This window comes from Necator americanus, chromosome II, assembly GCF_031761385.1.
Source record: "Necator americanus strain Aroian chromosome II, whole genome shotgun sequence".
In the NCBI taxonomy this organism is placed as follows: domain Eukaryota; kingdom Metazoa; phylum Nematoda; class Chromadorea; order Rhabditida; family Ancylostomatidae; genus Necator; species Necator americanus.
Window position 1 is genome coordinate 4993027 of NC_087372.1, and position 16228 is coordinate 5009254.

A 16228-nucleotide genomic window follows, 5' to 3' on the forward strand; every position below is an offset into this window, starting at 1 on the left:
TTACCTCTTTCTCGAGCAGCTCCTCCTCTCCCTTGACTGATGGTATTGATCGAGGGTGCGCTGATGTTCGTATCGATCGCTTCCGCTCCTTGAGCTCGTTCCGATTGCCGCTTGCCAGGTGACACAAAGCAAAGAATGAATTCGGAACTCGGAACGGCCCCTTTTATACCGGCAAAAGTGGGCGGAGCGAAATGTGCGCGAAACCAAGGAGAGCTGCGGGACCCTTGTCGCGTCCGCGGCACGCGCCCTTTAGATGTTGTGAAAAGAGTCGCGTGGAATCCGCGACAAATACGCTGCATTTTTAGATTTTTGTACACTGAAAAATATTCGGTGTAGTCTTATCAAATGGCCAGTTTTATGTTTATATATATATATATATACATGAAAACAAAAATACTTAAAAATAAAACCATTTATTTGTGCATAATTGTGCATTTATTTTTTTTTAACTTTTCTTATTTCTCGTAAGCTTTTTAAGAGTAAAAAATTCAGTATGAAAAGATAGAATGAGGTGTTTCTATTGAGTTAGGAATAAAGTGCACGGCGTTGTTAAATCTCTATGGAAATCCACCTACGCTCTCTATTTAAAATTTATAATCGTTTGAGATTTACGAACGAGGGTCTAGACAATGAAAATGACCAACGAGGGTTAATCGATGTATGAGGAGAGTGTTTTTATTTACCTAGACAAGTCTGGTACCAATTTTTCGCCCCCGTGAAAAAGATGAAAGGACTGCTCGGCGCTGGAACTGTTAGGAACCATCGACTGTGTAGTTACGGACTCTACACGACTCACGTACCACGCCACTCTCGTCCGCTCTTACATTTTCTATTACTTTCTACAATAACTTTTTTGTACATTCGTTTTTTATATTACTTAAATTTTTTTTTAAAATAATTATTTGTATATTTGTATTATTGCATCGAGTACAATATTTTATTTTAGACAAAAGATGCCTGAATCAAGTTCGCTCTCTGAACGAAGTTACAGCCTGCAATAGAAATAAATGCTATAACAGAAAAAAATATTTCCTGGATATATTATAATATATTTTGCACATTATTATTTTCAGATATATTTTCGCTTACTCCTCCTATGTATTATTTTTCGAAAACTCTTTTCAAATGGATGCAAATTCCTAGAATTCTGTGGAAGGGATTTTTTGTTGGTCGAAGAAATTTTTCAGTTCACTTCCTTCATCAATATTAAGCGTATAATATGAGTTTTGAATGAATTTGAAATTTTAAATGGGATTAGAAAATAAAAGTTAATTTTAGATGCACTTAAAATTTGTACAGACAGCTTTTTTTGGGTGTGCTGGGTGTAAAATTCAAATTCCCTGACTCTGTACCACCTACTACCGACGTTATTGGATGAAAATAATGAAAAAATAAAATAATAAATAAAAAAATAATAAATATTAAAGTAATCTAACTTCGTTATCTACCGAACGTTACTTTTCACGTGGAAGAAACGTTTGTGCAGAATGAGCTGCTTCCTCCGGCGAAGGATTTCCTTGCGTGGGCGTGGTCAGATGACATACGGGCCACGCCCACTTAACTTCGCCACCATTTCGTACTAGCGTAACGTTTTGCACCGATCAGAGGCAAATTTTACTAGTTTCCGTATTCGTAAATGTCAGATTATTTGTGTTTTCCAGTGATTCACCATCGGATGGGCTTCCCGAAATGAATCCTTAATTTTCTGAGAACGAGAACTTACGCGTTTATTTCACTACGTAGAAAATCGTGTTCGAAGTCTCCTCCTCCCTAGCTTGGAATCTTTGGTCTTGTTTTTCAGTTCCAGTCCAAAATTGCCTGGATACCTCGGTCATCGGTGGTGGTTCCAATAACACTTGAGCAATATACATGCTACTTGTTTTCTACTTGCTTTAATTGCTCTGTTTGGTCCTGTCACGAAAACAATATCATTGGAGCAAGTGGAAAAGTTTCCGGGGAACAATATGTTCTCCGGAAATTTATTCAGGAACGAGGATAGCGTCTAGAGGAAATAAATAACAGTTGAGTTCATTCACTTATACTTTATGATATGGCAGCTAAATACCGCATAGTTTCACTGTTGTTCTATAATATAAACGGGGAAAAGGTGGATAAACATGGTTGGTAAGAGCACATGTACTGTAATCAACAGAAATCCTGATTCATCTGGAACAATGGGACGTAAAAGTAGTCGTTTTCAGCTTCCAAATCCATTCTCGTTGACTTTTCTCTGTAAAAATTTGTTTTTTTCGAAAAATAATCGTTGGCTTTTCGTCGTACTTACACAAGTATTTTATTTTATTGACTCAGAAATAAGCCAAAATTTGTGTTTACATTTTTGTTTTGTTGTTACAATTTTGTTTACTCTGAATTTAAAGAGTTTTTTTACATTGGAAAGCAGTTAAAACTGATTTTTTTCCTCGCATGGAATTGAAGTATTCGTTTTAGGCGTAGTAGCAGAGAGCTGGAAGCCGGGTACACAGGAAGTGCGTGCGTGAATTATGACGGATGCGTAGACGTCAATTTTGACGCTAACTCTAGTTGCCGCTGTTGTATTTGCTCGTTTTTTTCAGTATTTTTTTGTGTAATCTCTAAGAAAAATCTCCGGGAGACACTTCGAAAATCTTCTTCTCAATCTTCTTAATCGAAAAATTTTCTACGAATAAATAATATTTTTTTTAAAATTTCTCTAGCAGTTTATTCTTTTTCGCCAACTCCTACAGGTTATTTCAAAATTTAATCATGTTGTTGCTTTCTAAGGAGAAGAAAATTTTTAGGGTAAGAAAACGGATGAATCCGAGATTTCTAACAGCTTTTTTCTTCCCCCATTATTTTTTCGTAATTACAAACGAAAATGTTGGTTTTGATCTACTGTCACTCCGCAGAATTTCTTATATTTTCATATAAAACGTAAACATCACGGAATACAGCTGTGTTCAGAATAATGGGAATGAAATAAAGTTTTTAATGGGTTTATTCATGAAATTCATGAAATCCCTCCTAGAAATTCTCATGAAATAAGTAATTAAACTTTAGTACAACGTCGAATAATTACATATTAACGGCGCTCATTGCGTGTTGTACTTATAGACGGCTATAATTCCAGGATGTAGCCAGAGATGAAATTTAATCTGTGGTCAGATTCAAACGGTTTTTATTTGATCAACAAAATATCCGTCTTGGCTACAATTTTCGTTGAAAAGTAATAATCATTCAGGTAAACATAGCCGGATTCGTAGCGTAGTGTTTTTCGTGATCGGTACGCAACTGCACAATTCCCAGTCTTACTGTCCCAGTAAATTTTTCGATCTTACCTAAAACCCTTAAATTAAATTTATTCTGTTAACTTTTAATTTTTTTCCTCGTAAAAATGCCTATACATCTTCATATTTCAAGAAATTCACCTGTGAAAAATGTACGGAGTGGCCTGTGTTATGTTGGATTTAGTACCGTAGTGCTATCATTTGCGGTTATTCATCGATCCTGAAGGGCTGCACAGCATTTTTTGAACATTTTCAAAGGAAATTATTGAATTATTTATGTCATTTCCTCTATCTACAGGATTTCGAGAGAGAAAATCCTTAATTTCTATCAGAATGTTTTATTATTAGTAATGAATGAAATCCTGGAGATTATTAGAGCACATAAACTTTTTCCAGCTCTCCGTGCTCCATTTCCTGACATTTGACGATGGATGTAGGATTTATCTATCGAATTCTACACAGCACTTGATCACTTATTCGTTTAATTCCATTTTTGTTTCCTTTTTCTTATGCTTCTAGTTTCGCAAGAACTGGTCCTCGGATATCTTTTTTCACTCCGTTTTTTTTCTGGCAATTTCTAATTGGCCACCGATCGTGCACAAGATAAATCGAAGCAAATCACCTTCTGGGATAGATTAAGGGATCGTTTCTCAAATACGTCTTCTCTCTACTCTTTTTCCGGCAAAAAAAAAATTCTTTTAATCTTTAGGACACGCCCACTTGCTCTCGGCGAGTAGGCGGTGCTTACTCTTCTCTACTTTCTTCCAGAAAAAGCATTTCTTCAATCTTTAGGAGACTTCCACTTTCCCCTACGCATAGGCGAATATGCAGTTTTTCGTGTCCTTTTTTTTCGTTTTTTTTTCCTGATTCAAAATAAATCCGTCTCAATTGTCGTATGTGAACCGTATGTCGCTTATTTTTATTGAGTCATTTCAGTGTAATTTCGCGTCGCCAAACGATACATTTCTCTTTTTTTGTCTGGAAAAATTTCTCATCCAGAAAAATTACACTATTTCAGATGACTGACCTAAAACCATTTCTGTACGAGGTCTGTATTCCCCTGATTGGTATACTGTGCGTGTTAGCGGCTGTGCTTAACATCGCTGTGTTCTCGTCGAGATTTCATGTGAAATCCCGGTCCGCAACATTGGAACTCACCTATTCGCTAGCGTTATCGGATACGTGGACGAGTTTGGTGATCGCGATCTCGTTGTGTTGGAACTCGTACAAACCCGTCGTACTGCAAATACCACACAACACCTATTGTTTCCCGTTAACCTTAGAGGTTAGTTTGATAGTTTTCTTCTTTCATTCGCCTGAGTATTACTGTAGTAGTACAGTAGCTCCGCGATGAATTCCTTTTATTATTAATAAACTATTAATATATTCATTTTATATTATCATATTTTATAATATGTTATTTATTAAATTATTAACATTACTATATTTATTATTTATATTCATTTTATATTACCATATTTTATATTATATTATTTATTAAATTATTAATATTGTTATATTTATTATTTGTATTTATTTTATATTATCATATTTTATATTATACTATATTAAATTATTAATATTATTATATTTATTGTTTATATTCATTTTATATTATCATGTTTTATATTATATTATTTATTAAATTATTTTCTATTATTACTATTAAATTATTAAAAGCTATTGTATTTTTTTAAAACTCGTCATCAAGAAATTAAGTGAAAAAATTTGAAGCATTCGAAAAAAATGCTACCTTAAGAGTCTACCTTAAAAGCTGCTGTTCGTTATAAATTTACAAAAAAATTAGTAATAAGTATTGCCCATTTTCGACTGTCCTTGAATCTCGGCATGTTGAAACGTAGTTTTTTTGGTTTTCTTGAGTTAATTAATTTTTTAACTTTAATTGATTTATAATAATTAGTAACTATTAAATTAAACATCAAAATTATTGTATCATTGCTTAAATAATTAAAAATTATTTCCGTAAAATCAAGAATACATCGTTTCTAAAATCATCCTTTTTTTCTTTCGCGTGCTCTCTTAAAGCGTTAATTTTGAACAGAAAAATGCAAGTTCTCTGTTCAGATGAGCTCCACCTGCGGACATTTCAAAAACTACAGTACCAACAATTATACAGTAGGTGTGCCTGTGCCCGTATAGTCTTCGTTTCCGATAAAGAAGAAAACTCATCTTAAAATTTAATTTTTTCGGATCAATATATCCTATCGGTATCCTCATTCAATTTCATCCAATATCCAAGTCAACGTTAATTTATTGATGCACTTTTTTTTGATTAAACTGAAGATTTCACTTCGATTTATGGTCCATAGTGGGACGGAAGGAATTTGATTGATCATTAAGAAGAGTGCATCGAATTTATGATCCACAATATCCTCTCGGAACAACGGTTATTCGTTTGTTTGAAAATGATTGTAATCGGAGAGCCAGGGATCGACGGCTATTTCTTTCGACATAAATTTCTAACTATGCTAATTAGATGTTCCTAAAGTTTTTCCTCTAAAAGAGAACGCATTTGAATACATATGGGTTCCCTTAAGATTAGAGACATTTTTGATGGTTTTCGGTTCGGTTCCAAAAAGATTTCTTCGAAAATTCCCCAGCTACCAGGAGTTTTTTTTTTCCTAAAATCGCGTAGAAACGTGTAGGTGGGGGTCCTTTGACTGTGTGAATATATGCATTTAGAGCAACATACAACAAAATCCAATACAAAGCAACAAAAATGTAATCCTTCTTCTAATCGCCCACACTCTTTCTTACATACGTAAATATCGCTTGTAAGTGTTTATTAGTAATCCTTCTTATCCAGAAACTAATTATTTTCCGAGTTTTCTAACGGTCAACTTAGAAACAAAGCGTAAATGATCGAAAAAATAATGACATATGTTACCGAAGCGATAAGGATGTTAAGAAGTTTACTGATCAAAAGATACATTTTTTTGTGAAGCAAATGTGCAGTTTCTGGATTTAAATATTCTGGATTTTTAAAGAACTTTTAAATTAAATTAATCAATTAATTTAAATAAATTTTTTTAAAGTTGCGTTTTTGAGATTTACAAGTTAGAGATTTACATCACTTAATGAGGGACTCAGCGGTTATTCCACGTCCAAAGGTTTTTTGTAAGAGATGAGAAAAATCAATGTAGTTCTTTCACAGAACAGCATTAAAATCCTCCTCTTTTTTCTCTTCTTTCCTCTTCCTATTTCCTCCAATTCCTCCTATTTTCTATTTTGACTACATCAACTATATAGTAGATTAGTTTTTCGAACACAATGTTTGAATAGAAGGAAAGAAAATGTAGCAGGATAATTTTTTTTTTCTGGACCGGAAGTTCTAGAATTTTCGTACTTAGGGTAGCTTGTTTTTAACTACATAGAATACAATTCCAATTTTAATATTCTACTACAGAGCCATATTATTATATTAGATAAGTAAAAATGTTTATTTACCTTCGAGTGCCATAACGTTAAAGATCGTTTTTCAAATGGAAACTAAGTAAATTTTGAAAAATTTTCGAATAAATACTAAGAACAACGCGAAAAAAGAGAAACGAGTGAATTTCTTCTAGCAGGAATATTTTTTCTTAGTCTTTGTTTATTTTTGTGATTTACATGGTGTCCGATGAGCAAAAAAAAGCAGCTAATCCTTAGACTGAAGATTATTTACCTCGATTTTCTCGATGATACTGCGGAGCAGCGAATTCGATTAAATAACGGGATTTTTCGCGCCGCTTGACGAGATGTAGCTGCCCCCCCCCCTCGGCTCTCATGGGACCGATCGGTTCAGAGCGGAGATTAGCGGGCCGGCCATGTTATGGATTCGGCACAGATGATTTACCATAGTTACCGTGGTGAATATTTGAAATTTGAAGATGATGATCTCGAAAACCGTATCAGTTTCGTCTTTGGAACGGAAATATCGCGTGTTTTTAAGGAATGAAAAAAAATTGTTGAAATTTAAAGGAAAAAAAGAGATAAAAATCCGAAAGTTATTGAGCTTTGAGCAGTACAACAGCAAGTATCATACCACACCTTCCCCCAGAGAGGAACAGAGATTTTTTTCATGGCTAAAAATTTTTCTGATTTTTACCTTTATGGATTTGAAGAAGTATACGTTCATATAAAAGCTTTTCTTAGAACTCTTTATTTTCGTCAAAGTTTTCTCAGAAAAAAATCATCAAATTTTCCCATCAAATTGAGTCATTTATTATTATTTTGTTATTTATTATTCCGAAGCAAATGAAATTCCATTAAGTGCGCGTTGAAGCATTTCATGTGAACTTATAAATGAATAGTAATTAATTAATTATTCATCATTCTTATCGCTTCATTCTGTTTCATATTCTTTTTTTTTGGTTTTGGTGTGATTCCTACCTGGTAACCTATGATCTATCCGACTTCAACAACCGACAAATATTTTTTTTCTGCTTTTCGTCGAATCGAATAGATAGATATAAAAAATAAAACCAAAAAAAAAAACAAAACTAAAAATGAAACTGTAAGTGGACTCTATATTTGGTACATTTTTTAACAGAAGTAAAATTAAGTAAGAAGAATGAAGCAAAATTCAAAAATAAATTATCAGTTCTTTTTTCTCCTTCTTTTTTGACGGTTCTTTCAGTAGTAATGAGGTTATATAACATCTACCAGATCGAAATTCTAGAAAATTTCGGGAAAAGCTGAGCTGACCGGCAAAATCTACGGGTGATTTACGGAAATTTTTCATATAATGAATGCCATGGAGCATATGTGTGTACTATAGGTGCCTATTACGGTAATCATATATTAGTACTGTAACATTTAGTGCAAAGAGTTGAGAAACACAAAGTACAGAAATTTCTGGGATTTTCGCAAAATTAATGATTTACTTATTTGATTACATTTCAATTGTCGTTAATTAGTTAATTTAGGGGACGTTCGGAGTTTTTCACTACATTTCTAGAGGTTCTAAAAAAACTTTTTAGAGTAAAATTATTGACATTAATTTAACAAGGGCGATGTAATCCCTTTTGTAATCGCATCCTGATTGTCGTATTTACATAAATACAGGACAAAAGTAGTTATTAGCGCATGTATCTTATCTCGGAACTAATTATTTTCCAAGTTTTCTAAATGTCAAACTTAAAAAGTAGGGTACATGTACCTTATCAAGAAAAAAAAACTTACTCTTTTCAATAAGTACATCCTCTATAAAATTTCATCGGATTTGTGGTCATTTCCTTTTTTTTCGTTTTGCCGACATTTTGAGGGATGAAGAAAGTTTAGTGAAGTTTAGACGGCGCATGAGAAAAATATGAAGACAATATGTTTGTTCGTTTTAAATCGTTTTCCAACTACTTCTGGATTTTTTGAACCACGAGGAAATCGCCGCCTTTTTTTTGCAGGCATTTCGAACTGGTGGATTATTGACGGGAATTTTTCACATAACCGCTTTAGCTGCCGTACATTACCTCCAGATTAAAAGACCATTTGATCATCAGAAGTTGTTGTCGCTAAGAACTGTACAGGTATGTGTGTTCTGGGAATGGTTTTCCGGAATTTTTTTCTTCTGAATACCTCTTTCTGGAATTTTTTTAATGCTCGTGAGATTTAGGTGATCGTATTCTTCATTTGGGCTGTACCTCCTCTTAGTCTTATCGTTTATTTCAGTAGTTGGCCAGGACAAGGATATAGGTGAGATCAAATATCCAGTCATTCCAGTCAATATTATTACCCGTTTATGAATTTCTGCAATCGTTGTTTTTGTAAATTTCAATATTTCTGTAACCAGAAAATTTTTCAAAAGCCTAAAAAAATTAAAAAAAAAGCCAACAGTTCACTAAATATTCGCAAAGGTCCGAAAGTGGTCGGACGCGCCACCTCCTCACTTCTTCATTTTTCCTCTCATGTTTAATTGAGAGAATATTTGAGCATTTTAAATAAACTTTTTTCGAAAAAATTTACAAACTTTTTTCCTAATTTTCTTCTGGTAGCAGTAAAATTTTATAAGAATCATTTTATCACGTACAGGAGTGATTTCGAGTGCTAAATTGATACTACTAGGCGAAATTATGAAGAGAAAAAGGATCGTTGTTAGAATTTTCCAGTAATTTTTTTCATTATACATATATTGGTTATCCTCTTATTTTTTACAGAATCCTTAAGCTATAGACTATCAGATCATTGCATACTTTTTATGACATTAAAAGAGGGAAATGTATGACACCTCTTCAAAAAATTAAAGTTCAAAGATTTATGGTGGTTGATCAAGAAACTCTCGTCAACTTATGAATACCTCAATTTTCGAGTCATCGCTGTGAGTTTCGCGCGTGGATGCACTTGTCTCAAGCCATCTCGTGATCGATCTACGTTCTATAAGAGGAAGATTTTTGATCTCTTGAAATTGAAATCTAAAAAAAAGAGGTATTTGAGGTGTAATTTGATGAAATTAGTTCTTATGAACATTGCCAAGTACTACAGCGAGAACTGGTCCCCCAAATAATTTGTAGTTTAAGTATTTTTCATATAATTGCAACAATAAGGCATCTTTATGAGTGCTTCCGGGCTCGGAAAAAAGGAGAAAGTTTTGATATGAGGTGATTTCCCTTATGAGCAGTTGAAGGCCTGACTTAAAAATAAAGTTGAAAAAAATTTCCCATTCCTGTGAAGCGTTGTTACGATTCCTACTGGATAAGGAATAAGATTGGTCCTGAAAAATTTGTTAGACACATGTGAAATTTTCTTTTTTCGAACACCTTCGTGTCTCAACGTTTTCAGATAACCTCATGTTTTTTGAAAATTTTGTATGAGAAATATTCTAGAAAAACATTTAAAAAAAAAGGACAAAATAAGATTTATAAAAATTAAAAATAAGATCTAACAATAACAAACTATCCTGGGGTCATTTATTAACGTTATAAAACACGAGAAAGTTCTAGAAGCATTATATTTCATTTCCAGGAACGACGCCTGTATCGGGATCGCTTTCTACGAGAATTTCTATTTTCGTGCACAAATCTCACTGATTATCATCGTCCTGATGATAACCACAAGTGTACTGTATTGGAAAATGTTGTCAAAAGTCAGTGAGGTGAGTATGGATTTTCGTGATTCTTGAAGCGATTTTTATATGGCGAGGTGTTACGGTATTTGGTTGTCTGTAGAACATGAAGCGGATATGACCGATGCAGTCACATTCGAGTAATTATGGGCTGCTTGAAAATTGTGGAGAATTTTCAAAAATAAGCGTAAGAGTTCTTATATTAACCCTTAATCAATCTAATTACAAAATGAAAAAAGTTTGTTGTTAGCGCGAATTGTGAAGGATGTGGAATGATTTTAGCAATTAATGGGGAAAACGAGGGGTTTAACGGCTGTGCTGGATTGTGATTTTTTTTCTGGGAATAACGCAATGTTTCATTTATTTATTTGATTTTCAAATCTCTTCTCATCCTCTCAAGAAATTGAATAAACGAACGGAAAAGAAGTATACGAGCATTACAGAGAAACGTCATTATTTCTCCTTTTTATTTTGTCTTCAACTCATAAACGGAGCGTTGGGTCTAAAGAGGTGTTTCTTTAGATTCGTTAGTTGGTTTAAACGAAAATGGTTTAACATAGCCTAAATCTAAATCTTCTCTACATCATTCATCCATAGGTAGACGTCTAAATTTAATTAAATAATTAATTAAAAATGAATTTAATTAATTTTAGGTATAAACTAAATTAAATTAATGTCTGAACCAGAACGTCAAAAATATTCGATGGCGAATCTTTCCAAGCATACGACGGCGAAGCGTCACCCGATGAATTATTCTTTGCTTGACATACTCTCTCTTAACATATAATAATAATAATAATAATAATAATAATAATAATAATAATAATAATAATAATAGTAATAATAATAATAATAATAATAATAATAATAATAATAATAATAATAATAATAATAATAATAATAATAATAATAATAATAATGGGGCGGGTGTGGCGCAGTCGGTTAGAGGTCCGTTGTAGCCACACGGTCAAGGGTTCGAATCTGCCCCAGTGCTCACCAAGCCTTTCATCCCTCCGGGGTCGATAAATTGGTACCAGACTTGTCTGGAAGGATAAAAACACTGAGTTGATCATCGGCTTGCATCCGCAAGTCATTGTGTGGGCCAACACGCGTTCCAAAACCTCAACGATCACGAATTCCAGTAAAACGCGTTGGCGCATCCCAAGTGGATTGATACGCCAGTGACTTTATCCTTTATCCTTCTAATAATAATAATAATAATAATAATAATAATAATAATAATAATAATAATAATAATAGTAATAATAATGATAATAAATAATAAATGTAATAAATAATAAATGTAGTGTAGCATTCCCTTGCATGACGGGTGTAGCGCAGTCGGTAAGAGGTTCCACAGTGAAAGATGAACCGGAAGATGCAGCTTTGAGCGTTTTGGGACGCTATTTTCTACAACGAGTTCGACTGGAGCGCGCCAGCCTTATGCACGCGCCGCATCTTCCGGACTGCTTTTTAACGTCAATTAGGGAGAACGGAATCACCTTTCTCCCCATAATCATAATCCCTTATAGGCATAACCTGACCTACCTACCTGAAACCCGCACCACCCCAGATTCGTGGTGTGATGCCTTTAAATATGCTCTCTACGACAGTTTATATGCTTGCTTAATTCGTTCAATAGTAGAATTTTTGCGAACTAGTAGAGCTATACTTAGAAAAGGGATTGTAGGTTTTAACTTCTTGCTAGATTTATTTATTTATTTATTTTAATGGGGTCGAGTGTAGTGTAGCGGTTAGAGTTTCCGCTTCCTGCACACTCGATCGATAGTTCGAAACCGCCCTGATGCCAACCAAGCGCTTTATTACTGCGGGGCCGATAAATTGGTAGCAGAGTTGTCTGCGAGTATAAAAACACTGACTTGACACATCGGCTTAACGCCAAAAACTTTATCCTTTATCCTTTGTCCACTTTTTTTCAGGTTCGTTCAAAGACGGCAACCGCCACATCAGCACGTGGTAGACGAACCGTTGTCACTGCGGCGTTGATCTTCGGCACATTCTTGGTCGGTTGGATGCCGGCAAGTATTCTGTTCCTGATGACCGCCGATGGAATGCCATTGTTTCGAAAATCTAGCGTACTAGTGAATGTGCTCTCAATCGTTGTGCTCATCAATATTATGATCAAATCGTTAACAAATCCAATTATCTATGCGACAAGGTGAGTTTATACTTCTCGTCTAAGCATGCCATGAAAAACGACCATCACATCCTGATATTCAGAATTCCGGAAATTCGACATTTCGTCTTGCATCGTCTCCTGTGGAGAATTATTCCTCTTCGAGAAGATACGAGTGCACGTGATGAATGTGGTAATAGGACGGAGAAAACGCCGTTACGTAATTCGGCTGTGAATCCTTAGGCGATTTTATGGAAGTATAAACGCAATGTTATTCACGTAACGGGTACGCGATCGTACTAGGAATGTCATGAAGACCTAATATCCTATTCTGACAACTGTTTCGTTGATTGATCCGATTGATCCCTGCTAGACTGCTGTGTTCGGCTTCAAATGACTCACATCCTGGAAATCGTATCCAGAAAAAGGAGAACCTGACTAGTATTGAGGAAAAGTGAGCGCTCAAAAATGCTAGTGATTGTGGTAGCTTTACAATTGCCCGGTATAAGTAACGCCTGAATGTCGTGGTATCAGTCGTTCATCAGTTTGCTCTGTATACGGCGACTGGGACCCTAATGGGACCTAGAAAAGAGAATCACTAAACGATCAACTCAGTGTTCAACTCAGCAGATGACCATCCGTTTTGAGCTGCTTCAAGAGGGAAAAAAGGTTTATCTTAGGATTTTTTGCGATCAAAAACGACTTGTAATTTTTACTACTCAGCTCGTTTTCCTCGAATGATTTTATATTACTCCAATTTTTTTCATGTGATCAAATCAAATGCACACGATCTCTGTAGTCATGGAGTTTCGAACGCTTTCAGGAATAAATTTTATCGTCGCAGTAATACACTTGTGTTGGTCCAATCTCTACCATGTTACTTTCGATTATTGACGACATATCCGTATATTAAACGTAGATATGGTTTCACTTCCTAGCTGGTAACTAATATGTATGTTTAAGGAGTACATTAGTGGAAAATATCCAGAAATTTCGTAAAATTTCTCGGGATAAAAACTCACGTAGAATCGTCTGAAATGAAATCCTCTAATAGAATTACTGTGCTTGTAAGGGATTTTCAGTAGAAAAAAAGGAAAGTGACCCAGTGAAACTTTCAGCATTGAGATATAAACATTTGCTGTTTTTAGAATTCTTCCGCTAAGACTGTGGAATTTTTTTTCCATGTTAACTTCTTCTTTTTTCTCTTTACCTAGTGGAATCCATGTTATTCTTTTTCTTTTCTTTCCTCTTCACCTAAAACACATCTAAATATTTTTTCTTCGCCTTTTATTGACGGGAATCTAAAAGTGTTTCGTTAAAACTTTCATCTATTTAATTGTATATTTATCGAATAAAGTTTGTTTTCGTTGTTTGTTTACATTCTAGACGAAACGGTGTTCAAGTTGTCCGAAGAAAAAAAAAGTAAAGGATTTCAAAAATATGGCAATTTTTCGAGAAAATTCTATGAATGATGATGGATTTCCAACTGATTCCATATTTAGAGATAATTGCAGTAATTATGAGGTGTACTATGTGAGTATTAATCCATAGGAACGTATAATTTGCTCGGAAATGATGATCACCGAGGTGTTTAATCTCTGAGAGGTAAGAAATGAGTGTGGAGTTGGATGACGGATGGATATGTCGGGGGAATGACTGTGATCTCGAGGAGGCAATCAATAAGGAAGGGCCAGTGACTGTGGGATCAGCAGATTTGTCACACGGTACCTCTAATCTTAAAAAAAAAATTACTATGAATTCCCAATTAACCGCTTAAATCTACTAGTTAATGCTTCTCAAATTTATCAAATACTACTAATTATTCTTATATAGTAAATCTAAATTAGCCTCTTAAGGAGTAATCCAGGATGATTGAGTTTTCTTCCGTTGTTTCAACTGAGTTTTCTCCCGTTCTTTCAACGAAAAGAGGAAAATAATAGTGAAAAATAGCAACAGAAAAAGAATTGTGATAGAAAAAAAACAGGAAGAAATGAGATACGCATGAATTTCCCTGGTGTTGAAGATCCATATTGAGTGTAGGTCAAAACTAGGTGAACACCTAGAAATGAGCGTAGTTCCAGCATTTATCGGTGTTTCTCGATGGGCGCGATTCGTGTTTTTTCGCTTTTTCTTTTTTTTTCGCATTATTTTCCTGATTTTTCATAACTTTATTTTTTCTTTGAAAGAATTTCTGATTGGACGTGATTTAATGCCGTAGGCCATTCTAAAAAATTTCCGTGCCTACATTACATTACATTTAACTTTCTTTATTAATGCGATCGTTTAAAATCCATAAAATTATTTATTCATTTAGTTTAATCATTCGTATAAGTGAGTTTTTATGAGTTTTTAAAATTAACACATTTGAATGCATCGGAAATCGTGAAATGTTCACTTGGGAGCTTCTTAGGGAAACGAAACCGCTCCACAATGATCGATCGATGAATAATGGCAAATAATAGAACTTGTTGGTTTTTTTTTGGAACGCTCCACAATTATATTTTTAGGAAAGGTTTTACCTCTCATGATGCAGTATTGTTTCCTTCTTTTCTTTTCTTTTTTTTTGTTGGAACTCTTCTCATGAAAAGCGCTCAATTGACTACTTCCGGTCGAGTTTTTTGGGGGATTTCTTAGATGAACCTAACGTGCCATTTGTTTTTTGGTATTTTAGGCAAATTTCCAATGAGAATTATCAAAATTCTACACAATTCATTGATTTTTTCCAAATGTTTCACAGGTAAGGTGAGTAGGCAAAAATCGTGAGGATCACACTTTTTCCACTACTATTTGAGTAAGTTTCAAGTTATTAAATTTTTTTTTGCTTCGCCTGTGCAGTTGATTTTGTTCACTGCATCTAGATTTGTTGTCTTCTTCCTTAATTTTATACTGTATCGCTTCTTTATAGCTCCGTCGAAATTCCCAGGATTTTCTTGTGTTAAACATCCGAATGTTTGTTTACAATTGCTAAGCAGGTGTCTCATTACTTCTTCGTGAAGCGAAATTTGAAATCTTGGCGTTTTGTCTGCAAAATCACGTAAGAAGATGCAGAAATGAATAGAGAACGGACATTGGCTGATAGAAAAAAGATAGAAGACACAAGAAAAAACGCGAATCGCACGCGACCAGTATGCGAAGCACGCGCGACACACATGCGATACGCACGCGACATTTACGGGAAACGCACGCGATCGTTAATGCAAAGATTATACAAACAGGAGAATATCTCTTGCTAGTATTAATTCAGTTCGATCGAAATCTGTTCTTAAATCCTTTAAATACTTTTGTAAAAAATTCAGGAATGAGAGTTAAAGAGGTTGAAAGTTAGTGCGAAAGCTGAGGAAGAGAAATTTGATGATCAGTGGAAATAGAATTCCCAATTACTTTGTCAACAAGCGGAGATTTTCTTCTAAAAAAAAAGTTTTATTTTATTTGAAATTTTATTTTAAGCTACTCTAGTCTACAAAGTCATGCGATTATCCACTAAGTATTTTTTTTAAAATTATTATTTGCGGAGTTTTTTTTTTCTTTGAAATAGAATTCCTGGCTACATTGTAACAGCGAAGGTTACAATGTAGCTAGGAATTCTATTTCAAAAATTTATATTATTTTATTTGAAAAATAAAAATTCAAAAAAAATTTCAAAGAAAAAAAAATTCAAATATTCTTTTTTTCAAATAAAATTTTATTTATTCTTTTTATTATTCTTTTTATTTGGAAAAAAATAAGATTTGGTTCTGTTCTAATCTCTGATAAATTCAGCTAGCATCGTGG

At 34.1% G+C, this 16228-nt stretch overlaps 1 protein-coding gene across 1 annotated transcript; it reads left to right on the forward strand.

The window, feature by feature from the left end:
* Positions 1 to 4281: 4281 nt before the first annotated feature.
* Positions 4282 to 12700, forward strand: RB195_016894 (uncharacterized protein; the record flags this gene model as incomplete). The annotated part of the gene is made up of 6 exons (XM_064183633.1): positions 4282 to 4548; positions 8666 to 8788; positions 8875 to 8954; positions 10221 to 10350; positions 12261 to 12499; positions 12562 to 12700. 6 exons carry the CDS (start codon positions 4282 to 4284, stop codon positions 12698 to 12700), a joined length of 978 nt encoding a protein of 325 aa, XP_064039514.1.
* Between the last annotated feature and the right edge of the window lie 3528 nt (positions 12701 to 16228).